The sequence below is a fragment of the Platichthys flesus genome, chromosome 6, assembly GCF_949316205.1.
Source record: "Platichthys flesus chromosome 6, fPlaFle2.1, whole genome shotgun sequence".
Classification (NCBI taxonomy): domain Eukaryota; kingdom Metazoa; phylum Chordata; class Actinopteri; order Pleuronectiformes; family Pleuronectidae; genus Platichthys; species Platichthys flesus.
Genome location: NC_084950.1, coordinates 24,583,650 through 24,602,991, shown reverse-complemented (window position 1 = coordinate 24,602,991; position 19,342 = coordinate 24,583,650). Strand labels below are relative to the sequence as shown.

At 38.0% G+C, this 19,342-nt stretch overlaps 1 protein-coding gene across 1 annotated transcript in view; it reads right to left on the bottom strand.

Moving 5' to 3' along the window:
- Positions 1-19,015, bottom strand: part of si:dkey-106n21.1 (solute carrier family 23 member 2) — a 32,080-nt gene extending 13,065 nt beyond the window's left edge. Inside the window, exons 1-7 of the mRNA XM_062389034.1 lie at positions 18,082-19,015; positions 12,730-12,887; positions 11,496-11,673; positions 10,231-10,412; positions 7,875-7,992; positions 4,247-4,403; positions 1,835-2,088 (exon numbers count right to left, since the gene is read on the bottom strand). Of these exons, the coding sequence (XP_062245018.1) occupies positions 1,835-2,088; positions 4,247-4,403; positions 7,875-7,992; positions 10,231-10,412; positions 11,496-11,673; positions 12,730-12,887; positions 18,082-18,303 (1,269 nt within the window). The 5' untranslated portion in view covers positions 18,304-19,015. The remainder of the gene's footprint in view (positions 1-1,834; positions 2,089-4,246; positions 4,404-7,874; positions 7,993-10,230; positions 10,413-11,495; positions 11,674-12,729; positions 12,888-18,081) is intronic.
- Positions 19,016-19,342: the final 327 nt, after the last annotated feature.

Sequence of the window (19,342 nt, the reverse complement as noted above, 5' to 3'; positions counted from 1 at the left end):
AGACATGTTCATACCTTGGCAAATAATTACTGTAGGTCTTAAATATTGCCGTATATTGTTTGTTGAAACTAAGTCTAAAGCAATTCAAGATGAGCTAAAATCAATACACATGGCAAACAGTGGTTTAGCTAATTATTTTCTATTATGGACATGTAGACGGAAGGATCTCAACTTAGGTGCAGCATTTTCAGAAAAGCCAAAAATTCCTTATGTCAACAATTTGCAGTGGAATAAAGTGGCCACCCCACCTCATTTCCTTGATGTTGTTTAATAAAGTTTCAGTTAAAAACCTAAAATCCTGATAAGTATAGTAATCATAGACCTGATATTTAATGATGTTAAGTCCAGTGTACTTAAAGCATATTTTCTGCCTATGTGGCTGGCATACAGGTTTGCTGAAGTAGATGTATGGTCTAACTACACTTTCACAGTTTCAGTTTTTGCTGTATAACACTTGCCAAGTACTAGTTTTCATTAGTAGATGTGAAAAATGCGATGTTGATTGAAATCCTCATATTACTAGAATGTTTAGTGAGCATAACAGTCATAGTTTGTAAGGAGTCAGCATTATTACATCTGGATCTCCGCCTAGCAGTGGGGACTATCAGGGCTATTTCTTGGGATTTGGTTAGTTACAATTATTTATTAATATTATCAGAAAAGCTGTACAGAACCTCCGCTTCTCTTCCTGGGTGCAACATATCTTTTAAGCTATCGGCTTGCTGAATGAAAATCTTGCCTGTGTAACATTGTGCCTGTCAAAATGCAGTCTAGTGAAAGTTGTTTGTTGGACACCTAAACTCTGTTGAAGATTGGTAACTTTATCCAAGAGAATTATTCCTTGTTACTCTTTTAGTTTATATGCATGCACACTGTCTTGCATATCAGTGAAATAATTATAGTAATTTTCTATTGCAACACATAACATTGTGCATATAATTTGCTTTTCTTGGCAGTCATGACAAGTGACAACTGCTATGTAGGTGTTTACTATGATCTGAATCTCAAGGGGGCCCTAAATGACTCAGTTGCTGGATGTTCCCCACCTCGGCTCTAGGCTCATTTAAGGCTGATGTCACTAAAGTATACTTAACTTTTCATTTAAATGCACAACTTCTAAAGCAGAAGTAGGAATTCTTCCAAGGGGAAGTGCCAAAGGGCAGTTACCCTTTAGAATACTCTGACATTTTTGTGCCTCACTGACTGAGGCATGATGAGACAAGTGTGCGTCTAAAAAGCAGTCATGCCATTGAAAGAATGAAAAGCATAAGCTGACAATATACATGTGCTTCTGTGAACATCAAGACAACTGCAGATTCAAGACAAAGTTGGGCATTCCAGGACAAATCCTGGTGGGCTAGTGGACTGCCAGAAAGAGATATGCCTCCAAGGCTTACTGCCAGAATGTTTCCAAATCAATCTGCTGGGAAAAAATAAGTCAATTATTAAAGCAGTATCTACAAAAAAAAGCACTGTTAAAAGTGATGTTCATGAAGACAAACCCATGCAGGATAAATATTATCCTACTATTTATGTTATGGTTCAATCTTTCTGTTTTCATCAGACCCATTCACTGGAACCTGTTTTCCAAAATAGTGATCTGATAAAACCATTGCACGATACCTGCTTACACTCAATTCCAGAGAAAGCAAGCTGATAGCTGGTCCAATTAAATGTTACTGTTGATTTGATGTAGACATAGCAAACTGTTGAAAATTGTATATCAACACCACCATTCCACAGAATTCTCCTTCCCCCTAAGTGGACAAAAATATCAATTGTTTCCAGCTTCAAAGAGACCTTAAATACGATATGAGATTAACATGAGTTCTACCTTGGTAATGCCTAGTGCAGCGATGTTCTGGCTATAGGAGGTGGTGCCGTTTCCAGTTCCCCAAAGTGCAGCCAGGATGCAGCCGATGCCCTCTACAGCAATACCTCGGTTAATGGCGTGAGTAGGTGGTGGAGGGGCACCGGACAAGCGAGCGCAAGCGTAGTAGTCACCAATTGATTCCATGGTAGATGCCAAGACGCCTGCCATCATACCCAGCACTGAAGACACACTTACTGTTGGCATACCCCATTGACCTGTGGGTACAGAATTGGGAAACTTTACTTTACATACATCCACAGATCTACAAAAATGTTGGACAGACTTCTGATGAAATGTATTTATTTTGTAAGTTACTCAACAGTTGAATGTGTGACAGAGGTTGCTGTTTTACCTAACACAGACCCTGCACAAGTCTGAACACTTTTGTAGGTTGTAATACAATCAACAATCAAAATGAAAAATGGGTTTTACTGTTTTTAAACAAACCAATACTGCAGAATCAGAATTCACAAGTTAAATTGATTTGTATCAGACTTTTTACATCTTGTCTTTTTTGACATATACACTTCCGTCTTTGTAAAGTGCAAAAAAATGTCCAAGTACTTGAATACCCATCCCAAAACATAATAAATGATAATATTGCTGAGTTCCATTTAAAACCCCATAGGCACTTGTAAAAGCAGCACTCATCCCCACCCATTGCTGTTCCTTTCATCAAGACACAAAGTCGTCGTCCTTTCCTCCCAAAGATATTCCTATTCCAAATGTAGTATGATAATATCCCCAGGCACTTCCCTGTGAATATTGTGTAATATATATACCTTATCCTGTCCTATGTAGTAATATTTGTGGTTTCGTCTAAAAATATATTTGTTGAAGTATGTCGTAATTTACAATTATAATGTGTAATGTAGACATGATGATGTTTTTGCCTTGGTTTTGATCGTTTTTAATGCATGCCACTGCACAAACTATTCCCCCTTAAGCTGTTAAGAAAACAGTACTAGTGTGTACTTGAAAACAGGCATCCACTGGTGCAGGTGTCAAACGTTGAACTTAATAGTATCCTTAAAGCGTATTGATGTCACCGGGTTTATGATGCAGATATTCTTCTGATGCAAAGATTATAACCTTTCAAAGACATGCAGAAACATGTGTGGCCACACAGAATGCATCAAGTCAGACATGAAAATTATGACATGTGTCCATATCATTCAAATCCATGAAACCCTCCTCAAATGTCAGTAATACAATGAAAATCTACAGAGAAGCAATTAGATTTCTTTGTAAGGTTGTGGCCTGTGATGTGGATGCTTCAGCTTGTTCCCGATAAGGCAGTTGATTATACTTCAAAATCCCATATAAGCTTATTTAAGATCCTCTGTCAGTGTCAATGTCTGCATGATCACTGTCAAGTCAGCTTAAGTATTATTGTTGGCACTGTTGTTGTAAATATCCATTAATACGAGCTGAATAATACCTTGCCGTGCCAAAAACATTGCGTGCAGATAATTCCTTCCTTGTTAAGAACTGCGTTGGGGCTGCTCACATATGAAAGTGTTATTTTATTGGCACAGTTGTTGCTGTAATCATGGTAGACTCAAATGTGGAGTAAAGGGTCAGAGTGAATGTGCCATCTGCAAACAGTAAGTCCCATGCTGTGCAAATAATCAAAAAGCTTCAAAACTGCATGGCTTTACCATTCACAGTTCAGTTTGTCAAGCAGACCCCAAAATGGATTTTCTAAGCTCCACATATACATATATCGCGTGATAAGATGAAAACACTGAAGCGCTAAAATGATAATTATGATATACAGCAGGACATGTTCTTTCAACAGCTTGTTTTTGTTGTTAAGTCATGGACATCAACATTGACACATATAAGATATACTTTAAGCAGTTGACACAAATGACGATCATTTTCATTTTCACCGACAGATTTGATGACATGTTGGCAGATCATTAAAGAGCGGTTGTGCAATCATCAGCTAGACAGCTAGGCAGCTAGAAAGTCCTCTGTGTTTTTGTTGGATGCGTGTCAAAGGGTATATTAAGGAGTGTCTAAAAGACTGAGAGGAGAATAAACTGTAGGGCGCACTTCACTCGTCAGTTTCAAATGACCTAACACAATACAACATTATGTTGACATACTCTAACCTTACTACTTTCCTAAAATTAACCCTTACCATGACCTTAACCTAACCTTAAAATACGTCTATGTATGATTTACTTTACTATGACTTTCTTTTTGCCCCCTTAAGGAAGACAAGCTCACATAATGTGACAGACAAACCGGGACTAAAACCTGGACCACACACTCACTCATGTGAATAACAATATTAGAAAAGAAGTAATGGTAGTAGTAGATATGATATGATATGATACATATATGATGTGATGATTTACGTACCAGGGTAAGGTACATGGAACCAGGGGGAGTTTGCTACAGCGTCCAGGCTGATGTCGGTCCTGGCTGAATAGCCATACTCATTCGACTTTGAAGGCAGGACGTCAAAGATGGTCAGTAAGAAGCAGACCAGCCAACTGCCACACATTCCAAACAAAGCCTATAATTTATGAGAGACAGAGAACATCGTATTTCAATCAATTCATCAATCATACACACGATCATTATTATAAATGTCTTTCTTGAACATCTCTGGTGCAACATCTGGTGAGGAACAGACTAAAGACCTTTAAGCTACTGAGAACCACAGCTGATGGGTAAGTAACTTCAGTAGCATCATTGTGATAATGATTATGTTCTGGAGTACCTCCAGTAAAAGTTTTTTTTTTTTCTTTCTACACAGTCTCTAAAATGATTGCTCATTGTGGGAACTTTAAGGTTTCTCTATAATATTGTGGTGCTATACAAATAAAATAGATTTTGATGAAGTAAAAAAAGCAATATTTACACTCCTATTTACTGTACTTAATTTAAAATATTTAAAATTACACATTCAATGTAATAAGAGCTGACGCACTGTTTACATGCATACATGCATTATTGTCCTTTCATGTCGAATTTGTGCAGAGCAGTGAAGATTTTTTTTTCTTTTGGATGGCCCTTGGGGTTTTGCTAGATTGCACAACATGTGAGTCACTCTGCTCAAATGTGTTGACCTGCCATTCATGAAGTATTTCAGAGACAGAACCCTGAAGTCAAACATGACTCAGACCCCGGTAGTTCACCTGAGGGGCCTCTGTCGTCAGTCGTATCAGTTCTGTTGTTCTTTTAAAGCTTCATGTATTGAGTCAGCATGTCTTTAATGTCACTGTTCTCTATCCTCACCGTCTTAACAGAGTCAACATCCAGAGAGCTTCAAAACCACATGCCTTATTTATTTTGGCTGTTGTTGAAGAGGAAAATAATATTTACTGTGCTGTTTATTGATCGGGAAAATAGGTCAAGCTACAAAAAAATCTTCAGTGAAAAACCTACTTAACATTTGTCACAGTGTGAATAACGTACAACCCTTAATTTGTCTTTTTGGATGTGAACAAAATGTTTGTACTCACACTGACCAGGCATGTAAGTGTATGAATATGGAGCAGGTGGGATGGTAATAAGAGAGCGTGTGTGCTTAATCTAAATCCATCCTTAGTTTAATACAGGTTAAAAACACACTTCCTGTGTTGGTCCGTCACCACAGGAGATCTCTACCTAAGAGGTGGTGACTGTAATCACAAGACCGTTGTAGGTGAGGGATTGGACACATTATCCCTCTTAAGACTTAGACTGTAATTGTGTTTGCTCAAATCAAACAGAGGCCGGGAAATAACCCCTGAAGAAAAAACTAAAATGATTAAATCCTGCTTTTCATACGTTTGTACGTTCATTATTTCATACATTTATATGCATTTTTCCCCACCCCTAATGACTCGAGCAGGGCATCACAAATAAAACCTTGAGCTATGCATAGCCATCTGGTTCCTCCCCAGGCTAATTAGAAACATAATTGAATTTGTCCTTGAAAGAGAAGAAATTTAAAGATAATGGTTATTTTTTAAGAGCTAATAAAACCTCAGGTTATCAATTAAATTTTGTTTTGTTGTTGTTTTTTTTCTATTTTAATTAAACCAATACGTTTAAACAAAATTATTTCTCTCTGCTTCCTTCTAAAAGTACTGTCCTTGGAAGCTCACAGCACATATGATATAACCATCACGTTAGACAGTGTTCTCTGCCACCTTCATCAGGGAATACATTTAGGAAGAATAGAACTCGACTGGCCCCGGTATCGAACACTTCATGGGCATGTGTCTGGATGTGGCCACTAAGTGCCACTATTAATGTGAAAAGCCGATTTGAACTGGCAACTTAATATATATACTGTATGTTTGTGTGTGTATAGTGTTTTTTATGCATCATGAATTTTGGGGTCATGTTAGTAGGCACAAATTTACGGAATTAGCTCAATCTACTTCGAAGGGCTACCAGGACCAAATGTAACCTCAGCTTCCCGAGTGTCCTATGATCCTACAACACATGAACAATTTAGGTATGTTTTATACTTTAGTTCCACTAACGGGCTCAAAGTATTCAAGGGGACCCATTTGATGGAATGGTTAAAATGACAATGCCTCCAGAAGATATAGCACCACCCTTGCACTCAGTGAGCAAGTGAAATAACACAGAATGACAAATATTCAGCTAAATGTATTGTTGGTTTGATATAAATCCACAGCCATAATCTGGTCATATTTTACCCTACTATCTTTTACTGTCTTTTTTATGCCAAAATTCTTCTGGATGCCCTACAGTGGAAACGTGTTAAAATAATTAATACATTTTAAAGAGTCTTAATTGAAAGACTTAATAGATAGGAAATCCCCCATAAAATTAATATTTTTTTCTTGTTTCCCCGGAAGCTCCACACACACACAATGGCCTTTGAACCTTTAATGAAGTTAAATTAAGGATTTATTGAAGGACGTCTGTGGTAGGCTATGGCATTAAATTGCCTTAGCTTGAGCTAGGTGTTCTTAATAAACTGAACTAACGTCCCAGTATATAGATCTTTAGCACAGCAGTCCTTTTGATAATAACTAGCAGTTTGACAAACGTGTTAGACATCACCTTAATCTGTTCTATTTCGGTACAGAGGTTTAATTAATATGGCAGGTAACACATGTGGTTAGCTACTGTTTCATGTCAAAATGACTGCTGTAAAGAAAGCTCTGTATACATTCCCTACACAGACAGAAAAAATAATACTAAACTCACAGAATATATTTTTTTAGAACAAATTGTTTTGGTCCCTGTTGAGTCTGTGGATCAAGGGTGACTACACCGTGGTTTTTACTGTATATATACATCAAGTTGAAAGCAACTTTTTTTGTTCTGTGAATTAAGGCACAGACACAAGACTGAAAACCTTCACATCATACCAGACTCTGATTTAATTCTGCCACTCACCTTGTCTTTTTCCAAAATGTTATCTTTAATTTTGACATTTTTATGTGGTGTCAGTTCTAGACCAGTATATTTGGATAATTCTGTTGTCTTGGCTTGTGTTGAGGCTCTGGACCTTCTTCAGAATTATTCCTTTTCATTAGTGAATCCTCCTCAAATTGTTCTACGATATACTGACACTTTTCTTAAAAATATTTTATTGTTACTGTTTTGAATTAAAGAAAACTGAATTTGCTTAATTACTGTTCATATGTGTTTATTCAATTTAATTAATATTGAGTGTATTACATGTCCAAACCCAGCACTGCACATTCATAGGGAATTCACTTGAGACATGTGAACACCAAAATGTGAAGTCGATGAACCATTTGCAAGATATGCAATCCACAAGCAGACCTTTGTGAACTTCAGGTGAAGATTATCACTGCGGAAATCTAGTGTTGCAAAGGAGTGTCAGACTCTTGCTTAATACTGGATGATTTCTGCACTGTGCTTTTCATTAAACTTTATAGTTTTGAAACAAAACAAGGGGGTTATAAACTGTTTTATAGCCCAAAGAAGCTGAAACAAAGATTTTGTCTGGAATATGAAACGATGTGTGAATTACTTGTTGGCAACTCACCGAAAAGAGCTTGAACAGCGGATACTGGAAAACCTTCCACTTCTTATCCTTGTATGCAATCATTGGGACATCGACTTTGCTGAGATATTGGGAGAAAAGGAGGATCAGGCAGACGGTGCTGTGGGAAAACAAAAGACAAGAACAAATGTGAGGTTTCTCCCAAGGCCTTGCCCTCACTCTGCGCTTATAGTCTAATTGTGCTTAAGCATGACATATTTAGTTCCATCACAAGATTAGGGGAAGTCAAAACAAAGGGAGACATATCATTTGCACAGCAAACATGCCCATTTGATACTTGTCATCATTGAAAGATTTATGAGCAGTTAACATTGAGAGGGTGTATTTTATACTGATTTTTCTGGTAATCCCAAAAAGGATAGAGAGCAAATAACCGCCTAGAAAAAAAGCTTTAATCAGGGCGCTTCCTCTTTTTTGGGCAGCTGGTCTGAGCTCTTCATAAAGGCATTGGTGTCATCACTGGAGCTTATTTTTCAGTCAACCAATCAGACTTGCCATTTTGATAACCAAAGGAGAAGCTTGTCCTGGCCGTGTCTCTCCAGCTTCAGTTGGGGGATAGGTCAGAAAGAAACATTAATGACAAAATAATGTCTTTTGTGAATGTTCCTGATGATTGTTACGAAGCAAAATCAATGTGCAGCGTTTTTACTTAAAGCACTGGGATGCAGCGCCCCTTCCAGCTCTCTTCCAGTGCTTTACTACCAGAGCAAACTCTAATGGACACTTGCCCTCACAGTTGCCTGTCACTGGATGGAATTCCATGCTGTGCATGAAACACTCTTTTGTGTCGCTCAGCAGCATTGCGTCTCACTTAACGAGCAAATCGGATTTAAACATTTAAAGCGTAGCCGAAACACCGTTCCAGATTACCGCACAGTCAGTCTAAACATCTGGTTGGATGTATAAAATTAAAATTATAAATTAGTCACAGGTCTGAAAAAAAACAACTGAAAAATCAAATTTTTCTCCCTGGCTGTGTCCTGGTCTTGTAGACCAACTGTAAGACCAGGACACAGCCAGGGAGCATGTAGTATAAATAGTATAGTATAAATTTCTGATAAATTGTCAATGAGAGTGTATTTAAAGATATCACTCAAAATAATGTTTCGCTCTTCAAATTGATCATGTTTTAGAAAAAGTCTTCTTCATTTTGCACCACACTGCGTCTTATGATAGACTGGCATAGTTTCTAGTGTTTTTAGTGGATAAGTTGAATTACAACCATGGGATCTGTGTCTGTGCTCATGTAAATTGCTGGATAACCTGCATAGAGACTGCTGTGGGGGAGTAAGGGACTGGGGCTAAGAGGGATATGACAGATTACCATCCATATACGGCACCAGGAGGTGAATGTGCTGAACCTTTTAAAAACCACAAGGATCACTCTATGTAATGGCTTTAGTCTGCATTATCTGCAGACAGTAGCGTGGAAATGATGACAGATTACATTGTGCTGGACAGGGGCAGGGGCAGAGGTAAAAAAGAGGAAAGGTAATGTGGAGAAGTGATTTACAGTGGCAGCAGCTGAGAAGATTGAGTGAATTAAGATAGTGAACATCATTTCTTTCATAAAGGAGCCATGGGTCTGAAAATAAATACTGAATGAATATAAACTTTTGGCTGCAGACACATGATAATTAGATTAAATTTTGGTTTGGAAGGACTTTTTCTTTGAATGTAATGCATTTCCCATAGCTGTACCTTACATTAATGCGTCTGTAGTCCTTTATGTTGCTATGCTCACATGCATCCACAGTAATCTTGTCAAACCAATCAAGGCTCATTATTGCATCATCTTTCTTAATGTCATGAGGTCATAGGATAAATTAACATCACAGCACAGTAGATTCAGACTATTTAGACTATTCTATCCATCTATTGATCAATATCATAAATTAACGATGAAATAATGTGACAACAATTCTGTGATGATGATAGAAATGATCAGTGATAGAAAACACTTCATTAAATTTGACCCTTTACACTGAACATTAAGTTGTATTTAAATCAAATATGTAACTGAAATACATAAAGTCATAATTATTCTTTATAATGGGGGTAACAGAAGAGGTTTGAAAGAATGGTGCTCTAAGTCTTGGAGATACTGACTGCCCCCTTTATGCAGAGAAGGAGTTAGTCATTTTATTCTTCTTCCTTTTTTTTATAAACATTCCTGATGGAAATCTCTACGATGTCGTCTTACTGTCTCATTTAATTAACTGCCCTATTTAACTAATCTCAATTCCAAGAAGTCTTGAATTTGCCGATACATTGTAGCACATATGTATGGTTATGATTGTTACATGACATTATTCCTTTGCATGTTTTCTCTACTCACAGAGCAGCTATTCCCCAGTGACCTCCAGACTTCTTTCCAGCCTCAATGAACAGCGACAGGCCGATTAGGTTGATGGTGGGAGCGATAGCCAGAGGGCCTATATATTTGAGCACCAGGCCCACCAGCCCGGAGAAGCCCAGGACAATCTGCAGCAGAGACGACACCAGGATGGCTCCCTGGATCTGTGGATGGCAAGGCGGAGGTACACACATTTGGATCAGTTAATATGCTGGGTTTCTGGCGTCTCATCTGGGCATCATGTATCATGAAAACTTATTTTTCAGGCTGTAAAGGTGAGAATAGGGATTCACATCGCAGGCTGAAGTTAAACATACTGAACATTCTTTTCCATTCCGATGCTTTGGACTTCGGCATTAATATATAGCCCATTGTATATTATTGACGATATTACATTGTTGCAGCTTCATATGCTGCTTTCCAAAACAATATATATAAATACATAAATAATTATTTAAATACCTTAATAAAAGGATAAATAAATACATAAATACACAATAAAATAATTAAATACCTAAATAAATGACTACATGTTTTTTTATGTATTTGTTTATACATTTATGTATTTATTTCGATATTTAGAATTTGATTTATACATTTATTTATACAATTATTGAAATATTTAGAATTGTATTCATTTATACATTTACTTATCCTTTGTGTAATCGGCTGGACAGAACAAAATATAAACTTCAGTCATCAAAAGTCAGCTGGTTAAAGCTTCGGATTGGTTTGTGAACAGTGTTACAGACCCAGCAGGCTCAACCAGTCGATTGAGCTCTCTTTGATTGAGCTATGAGAGCAGATGCAGATGATATAGAAAGAAGTCATACAATTCCAAATATATATAATATGGTCTTTTTTAAATGATTGGGATTTTATTATTATTTTTATAAGAAGAAGAAGAAGCAAGAAGAAGCAAGAAGAGGTTCCTCGTCTTCTTCTTCTTCTACTTCTTCTTCTTCACCCTAGCCCCGCTTACCCCCTTAACCATAACAAATTTGTACAACTGTTCTCACATTCGACCTGTAGCTCATGACAACAGAACAATATGAAACCATTACTGCGATACATTTCAATTTTTAAGTCCAGTACAATGCAATGTTGGCATGTTATCACCTAAATTGGTAAGAACATCGAATTGGCATAAAATCATCAAGGTGATACACTGGTCAGATCATTCCCCTTAAGTCCCTTAGCACAACTAAGATAACCAATTGGATTCCTTCGGAGACAATTTTACATACCTCACGCATTCGTGACATCCAGACCTCATCAGAATCTTCTATGAGCCTGGTGCCATTCTGCGTGTCAATGGACACCATAACTGGGGAGTTTGGGGATGGACACTGCCACTTCGGCAGAGCGAGAATGGCCAGGGTCGGAGTGATGAAACTGAAGGTCCCACCCTGAAGGATCGGTAACCTGCAAGTCAATAAGGCCAAGAGGTTAAAGGTCAGGGTTCAGTGGAACAAAATTATCTCAGGTCTCTGCATACTGCAAAACAAGGCTGAAGAAGTCAAATTTGTAATGGTCTCTTCTCACAGACTACAGGTTCGGTGTCTTTGAGCTTTTTATCCTCCTCTTCTCTTGTTGTAAAAAACACATCATTCCACAGCTCTAAAAGATGAAATAAAATTACAGATTAACTTACTTATTAGTCAGTGTCAAAGTGTGTGTGCGGGGATCCCATTTTGGTCCCTTTAAGCTTTTGCCAAACTGCGTAGGAGGGAAACTCAAACTAAAGGATTAACTATTTGCTCAGGCTCACTGCTGTAGCAGTGCAGCAGGGGCAGGAAAGTAGGTGTGGAGCCCTGTAATATATCTTACAGAATTGTATGTGTGGGAGGCAGCTGCATAGAGATTGATCTAAGTGCAAAATAGCTCCCAGATTTCAAATCTCTAAGAAAACCACAAATTAAGTCAAATAAACTTTGCAGAGCATCAATCAATCAATCAACATCAAGGACAACTATTTCAGTAATCATCATTTCCACCTTGAGATTCACAAAGAGCCTGGCAGGGGCTCAACTCATGGTTGAACTCTGCATGAACTCAGCGCTATAAACTGGAACTTCAGGCTGATGCAAGCAGAGCGCAGTGATGCTTTGTTTATGCATGACGTTTATGAAACCATCATGAGACCATTGTGAGGAGGCAGAGTATGAGGGGAGCAGTGGAGCAGGAGCGAGGCACGCTGTCAGGAAACATAAGGTAGTTTTTGTTTTCTTGACCTTTAGAACACTCTTAACCTCTTAAGCATTTACTCCATCCAAGTGTACACACACACACACACACACACAGACACACACACACACAAACACCGACCATTAAAAGTTAATTCCATAGGAGGTTGGAATATGTAAGAACGTTCCCACACAAATGAAAGCGTTCAAATTGTACATGTTTGTTTGTGTGTGGAAACCTGTTAAGTACGCCTTTAACTTGCAGGCTCACAGGTGTTCACATGAAGGGTGTTACCTGGTGCCGACAGCCGTCTGTAGCAGTGTACATAACCCTGACACAAAGAATATGGTGGAGATGAGCTGGCTTTTGGCGACGTTGTTGTCCTTAATGCACAGAGGCTCAGCCAGGATGAGTGGGATTGCAATGATGCCGCCGAAAGCGAGGATGTAATGCTGCGGAGGAATAAGAACAAGAATAAATTCATATCGATTAAGAGATGATCATTGCCTCCTTTTTCCGCCTGACCTTCACTAGACTTTATGTTAAAGATGTGAATGTATTTACAGGTTTTTACCTCGAATGAATCCTTGTGCAAATGAGACGTACCACAACTACACATTACAATGACTAATGGAAAAATGCAATGCTAAAATTCCTTCATTATGAAATTGGCTGCTACATTCAAACTAAAAATGAAACGGTTTCTCTAATGACGTATAGAAAAGGATAAAGTTGTTTTATGGATCCTGCACAGTGCTGGCCAAAATCTGAAACAATTGGCAAACAATGTGAACTGCGGCAAGATTATTAAAGATCATGTAGCTGAAAGTGTTTCATTAATTCAAACAAAAGTGATTATATTTGAGTGACGTGAAAATGCAAACCACTGGAACAGTCCATATGTAAAACTTCTTTTTCATTTCATTTTACATTATAATATCTTCTTCACTTTACAGCCTTCCTTGACAGTGAGATAAGAAAGGACAAACAGACCTTCGCTTAAGACAAATCCAAAATATTAGCCTGCTTCTGTCACTGCTATCACTTCTATGGTCCTGTTTAAAAAGTAATGACTGTACAAAACTTTTGTTTGTACAATAACCTTTAATCATTACTGCAGCAGATGCACAGTTATATTTGGCAGTTTAAAGTGCAGTCTATCATATATAGCCTCATGCCAATTCTGTTCCGTTCATGATGCCAGCAGATTTATTGCAACATTTAGCTTTTATATCTGCACTTATTTCATTATGTGTCTGCCAAAAAGTGGCCATACTCCACACAGGGAATAATACAAACTAAAGAGAAACCGTCTTGTAGATCAACTGTAAGGCTTAACTGTCACACTCAACCCATGTGTGTGCATGTGTTTGTTGAGTGGATGGGGGCGGGTGTTGGTGATATCCAGTGATCCAAAAGAAGTTGGACAAAGGGTGTAGTGTAAGGGACTCATTTAAGATGACTGAAAATACCATCAGCCAATAAATCTAAACCTGGCATTACATGAATCACTTCTTACGTTGAAAACCTACACGAGTGTAAAACTCAAGCCCTGCTGTCGAGTTACATTTTTCATTTCTGTATAGCTAAAATAATTTGATCTGTGTTTACCAAAGAACACACCACAGGGTTTACCTACACTGACAGTGTCAGCAATTCAAATAAACTAATAGAGCTTTATACCTGAATATAGAAGCTGCGGTTTTGCTAAACTGCCAATGGATGTCACCATAAACACAGACATTTGATTGAGCTGCTGAGGCAACGCCAACAAATCTCCACGTATTAACAGTACTCTTAAAAGAGCAGCAAGTACAAGGTACTGGTGTAAAAATGTTATTCAGTAAAAATGTATGTGCTCAAACAAGAGAATGGTGATTTTTCTATTAACATACTGTTTACAATGTTTCAGTTGTTCACGTTCTGTTGTTTTTAAAACCCATATGTACTCTGTGATGGATGTTATTACAAATTAAGTGTTCGCCTGTAAAGATGTGTGTGAACCTATTAAATACACACATTATACTGTGATGTGACACTGGTGTTGGGCTTACAAATTTACATTTAGAACCAGTTTCAAGTTTTATTTCTCACATGAGGTTAAAACAGTTTTAAGGGTACAAAGTGTTGGAACAGAAAGACATGGCAGCTCAAAAATGAAATAAGATAAATTACTCAATATAAATATAGTAATTGGTTGTAGTGTGCAGGGTGATGAATTCATATTTTATTTAAAAATATCAATATTATTTTACTTCCATAATTACTGATACCAGGGGCTTGCATTCTTTTCAAACCAAATACCCCCAAAAGTTTTTTAATATTGTATTTTAAATTAAAATTCAATCCAACATTATCCATATCAATCATGTTTGTAGATCATCTCAAGTTTCCTGATTGAGATCATTTTAAGTTTTGCCAATCAACAAGTGTCCGACTTATCATGCAACATGAGATGCATTGCTGTGACAGTTTGACCATTACACGCTGGTCCTTAAAAATGAAGCCAGATGTTGATAGGCCCCACCGGATTTATGGGAGTTTTTTCAAACCTACAACTTCCATAAATCAGAGCTGAAGGTCAGGTTCATGACAGAGGAAACTGTGAGTATTCCTACAGGAAGAACAACCCTGTGTCTCGCCAGTGAATGCGCATTGATTTCAAAGTGACGGAAGTCCCATCATTTGTGCAAACTGCTTGATAAACCTTGTGTTGATGAATTGAATTTGGAAGTGACCGTCATATAGGAAATGTGATTGCCTGGAAAAACTTGGAGGGGAGATAGTACTAAATAGCGTGAGTTTGTCACAAAACTTAAAATATTTTGAAATGAAATCAAGGATTTTGAGGATTTTTAATGGTAGATGTGATCTATTGTACCAAAGTACATTACTCTCTTGTATATTAAAAAAACAATAAATCAACTCTGATTCACTCTCAGTGGTTACAATCACAGACCAGTTTCCTCTCCTCCTGAATGTAACCAACTCGTTTGACAATAACTCCAACAAGTGCTTCATTATGCTTTAAATTTTCATGAAATAACTTATTTATATGCTCCCAAAAAATATTTCAAACATGTGCAACACAAAATCTTGTGTGGCAAGGAACTGAGCAATAGGTACAAATCACTGCAATAAATAATCCTTTTGTACTGAAGCAACAGTAAGGAAGAAAGACATATTAATGCGAAAAGAGTTTATACTTCTGTGAAAATCACAGCCAATGAGAGACAGAGTGATGTGGTTCCCAAACAAAACATCTTGGGACTTCAAGGACAACGCGTGGGATATTTTATATTTTCATTCTTGTCAACAAATATCCCTAAAGACCAAGATCTGCAACGAATTGAACCTCTGAGCGAGTGTTGGGACATAGGGACATGTACAAAACACAGCTGTTTGATTATTGATTAATATTTAATTTATTACTTGGTTGTTCAAATAAAATGAAACTTTCTTGAGAATAATTATTGAAAATGTATTAATTATACTAAACAGTGGGATTCAACTCCACCATGAGTGTGTGTGTATCCTTAAAGTGTTGAGAAAGCTCTTTTGTATTAAAACATATGTTATCTTTTCCCCCCCAAAAAAGATGGAAATGGGACATCTCTCTCTTACAACAGGAAACAGATGTAGTATTTAACTTGCTGTAAAGTTGACGTAGATTGAAGATGTGACTGACTGACTGCTGCTGGAAACAAGAAATGAGGATATGAGACAGTGCCGCTGAAGATTAAAGGTTGGCCAGATGCTGAAGTAATAACTGATGAACCTTCTACAAGAATCAAGATCTTCAGTGAATCAAACCTATTATCCAGTGGTGGTCCGAGTTCTCTTCTCTAGTTATTTTTTTTATGTCCCTCCAGTAATTGGGTGCTCGGGCAGAATCCGACAAACATGATGCTCTTTAGATAACTTGCACTGGGGTGCACGCTAGTCTTTAATGCTACACACAGCAAGGTGGGATATCACTCAAAAAGCTATAAAACATACATTAACCTTAAATGTGTTCCAAAAAGTCATCAGTCTTTAAGCTGACAGCAGTCCTGTTTCAACCTCCTGTTGGAATTAACTTGAAAATAACAGTTTTGTATTTAAATAGCACTTTTTCTAGTCTTGATGACCACTCAAAGCACTTCACTGTACAGTTTGCTGTTCACCTTTTCACACACAAATTCATACAGTGCATCTACAAGGAGCACTTTTTTTTTTTTGGAGGAGCCATTCAGGGATCTTGCCCTAAGACACTTCAGTATGGAGGACGACCGCTCTACTGCTCAGCCACAGCAGAAGTGCATGCTACAGTACACTACTACGGTGGCCCTGAGAACAGCAACTTAAGAAAACACTGGCCGCTCAATGCACAAATAAAGGAAAGTCACAGTCTTAACATTATCTAAATTCTTGTATTGTGACCAACTCTATTTTATAAATTTTTCAGGGCATCCTCGTAACTAATTTTACTGCATGACTGCATGGCTGCTCTGCTCTGAAATCAAACTCATGACCTTCTGGTCTTCTGATTTTCTTATGCAAGGACATGAGCGCACAATACTTTTTTTATCTTGCTTTTTTCCCCTGTGTAACCTGTTGTCATGGTCACTGTACCAGCACTAGCTCACACATTAATAAACAAATGCTTTCTGTGATTTTTGAAGGGAAAACTATTACTGTCAAGGTACAAACCAGGAGGATTGTGATATTCTTCTCAAATCAAAATCTTTTATAATTTCTTACAAAACAGATTTTTTTTTATAAAATGCCACTGGAATGACTCGGGCTTCTTACATTACAGTCAAATACTATTGCTTAAAAAAATATATAATATTGGTAGCAATATTTGAGCCTTTACTGAAATGTAGCAGCCTTTCAGTCTTTACTTCTAATGAATAGATACTTCTTTATTTTTGTGTTACTGTACATTAAAGGGCAAGTTCACCGAAAAAAGAAAACTCAATCATTATATACTCACCACTATGCCGATGGGGTTAGTGAAGTGTTTGAGTCCACAAAACACTTATGGAGTACCAGGGGTAAACAGTAATCCAATAACATTGAAGTAAATGGTGACTAATTCTTGAAATGTTAAAAAAACACAGTAAAAAAAACACAACATGCCTCCATTCAAATTTGAATGTTGGGGGTTATGGACACTTGGATGACACCACAGGGGCAGTATGGAGGCATGTAATGTGTTTTTCTGCTTTATTTCTTTTGAAGAAGGGTTTCATTTTATTCAATTGTATTGGATTTAGCTGCAACGCTGTTTACCCCTAAAACTCTAAAAGTGTTTTGTGGACTCAAACACTTCACTAACCCCATCGGCATAGTGGTGAGTATATAATGATTGAGTTTTCTTTTTTCGGTGAACTTGCCCTTTAATGTACAGTAACACAAACTCAAACACTTCAACCAGCGAAGTGGTGGTGAGTAGATAATGAGGGAATTTTTTTTTAACTATCCCTTTAAGTATATTTAATATATTATTGCATTAGCTGTTATGCCTAAAAGGCATCGCTCTAGAGGCATCAATTGTAGGTTTTGTGGGTTTATATGTTTTCTGCACTAAAACATAGATTATGGAGGACAACAACACTACAATGAATGTACTGGACCAAACAAGCTGTGATATCACTTTACCTGGAAGCCAAGCAGAATGCAGAGGTACCATGGTGGCCTGTCATTGAGGGAGTAAACCAAATCTTCACCTTTGTCCACAGTCTCCTCCAGGACCTCCGTGTGTGGCTCCTCAACGTCCACTGTCAGCTGTGGCTGTTCATCACTGTCTTTGCCCTTGGAAAGAAGCACGGGAAAGACAAACAGGTCATCAGTTTGCCGGTGGTATTTATCAAGAAATATCATATAAGAAAAAACTACATTTTCTGCTATATTTCCCCCCCAACTATATTTCCACTAACTACCATATTTGTGTCAACACATTTTAACATTTTAACTTGTCACTCAGTGTTTCTAAGGGCATACCAGCAACTCTCCTAGAGCTAACGTTTTTTTTCTTGCCTTTGAAAGTGAGGGTAGTTCAGGGAAAGCCCACTGTCTTCAGTGTTTTCTAAAGCTGTGGTTTAGTCGAGTTCAGATGAGAGACTTACAGAGTGTGTGCAATGTAGTTAATGTGAGTTATAGTGTGGGAGATGAGGGTTAAGTGTAGGGCAGGTGGGGTGAACAACCCAAATCCAGTCAAGATGCTGTTGATAAAGTTGTTCAAAGCAGAAAGGATCCTGCCATACAACTTATTTAACACTTTACTGCCAATTCTATGTTTTTGAGGAGAAACTGTCACTTGATTTGCACCACGACTTTATCCCTCTCTTCTGGCACTTACATGTGTTTGATAGGGTTGAAGCCAAAGCTGTGTATAAAATGTATATGGAGATGGATTGGACAACATTTAAATATACAATAGATTATATTTGCTTACTTCATGTGTAGCCATATACACAGAGAGATGAAAGTAGACATTTCTGCATTGGTGTCATTAGGCATTATGCATAGTTTGGAATGTGTGTCAGCAGGTATATGTCTGTGCACAATCATGCTTAAGCATACACAATTTTGTAAAGACACAGCTTCCAAACATGCTGAGTCATGTGGGCTGATCGTGGTGCTGGTGGCGGACCCTGTGTCGCGTTGGCATTGGGCACGGGTGGTGGACCAGGATCGCGGTGGTGGCTTGTGATGGGTCCTCCTGGTGGGCGGCGGTGGACGGTGACTGAGGACTGGAGTGGCGTCTGGTCTGGATGGTGGATCATGGTCTAGATGGTTGCTGAGCATGGACTGTGCTTGCAGCGGGACTGCTTGGCATGTCATGTTGGGGTTGTCCTTCGGGATGTCTACCCTCATCAATGCTGCTAGAGACTTTGATTATTGATGATGTTGTCCTGCA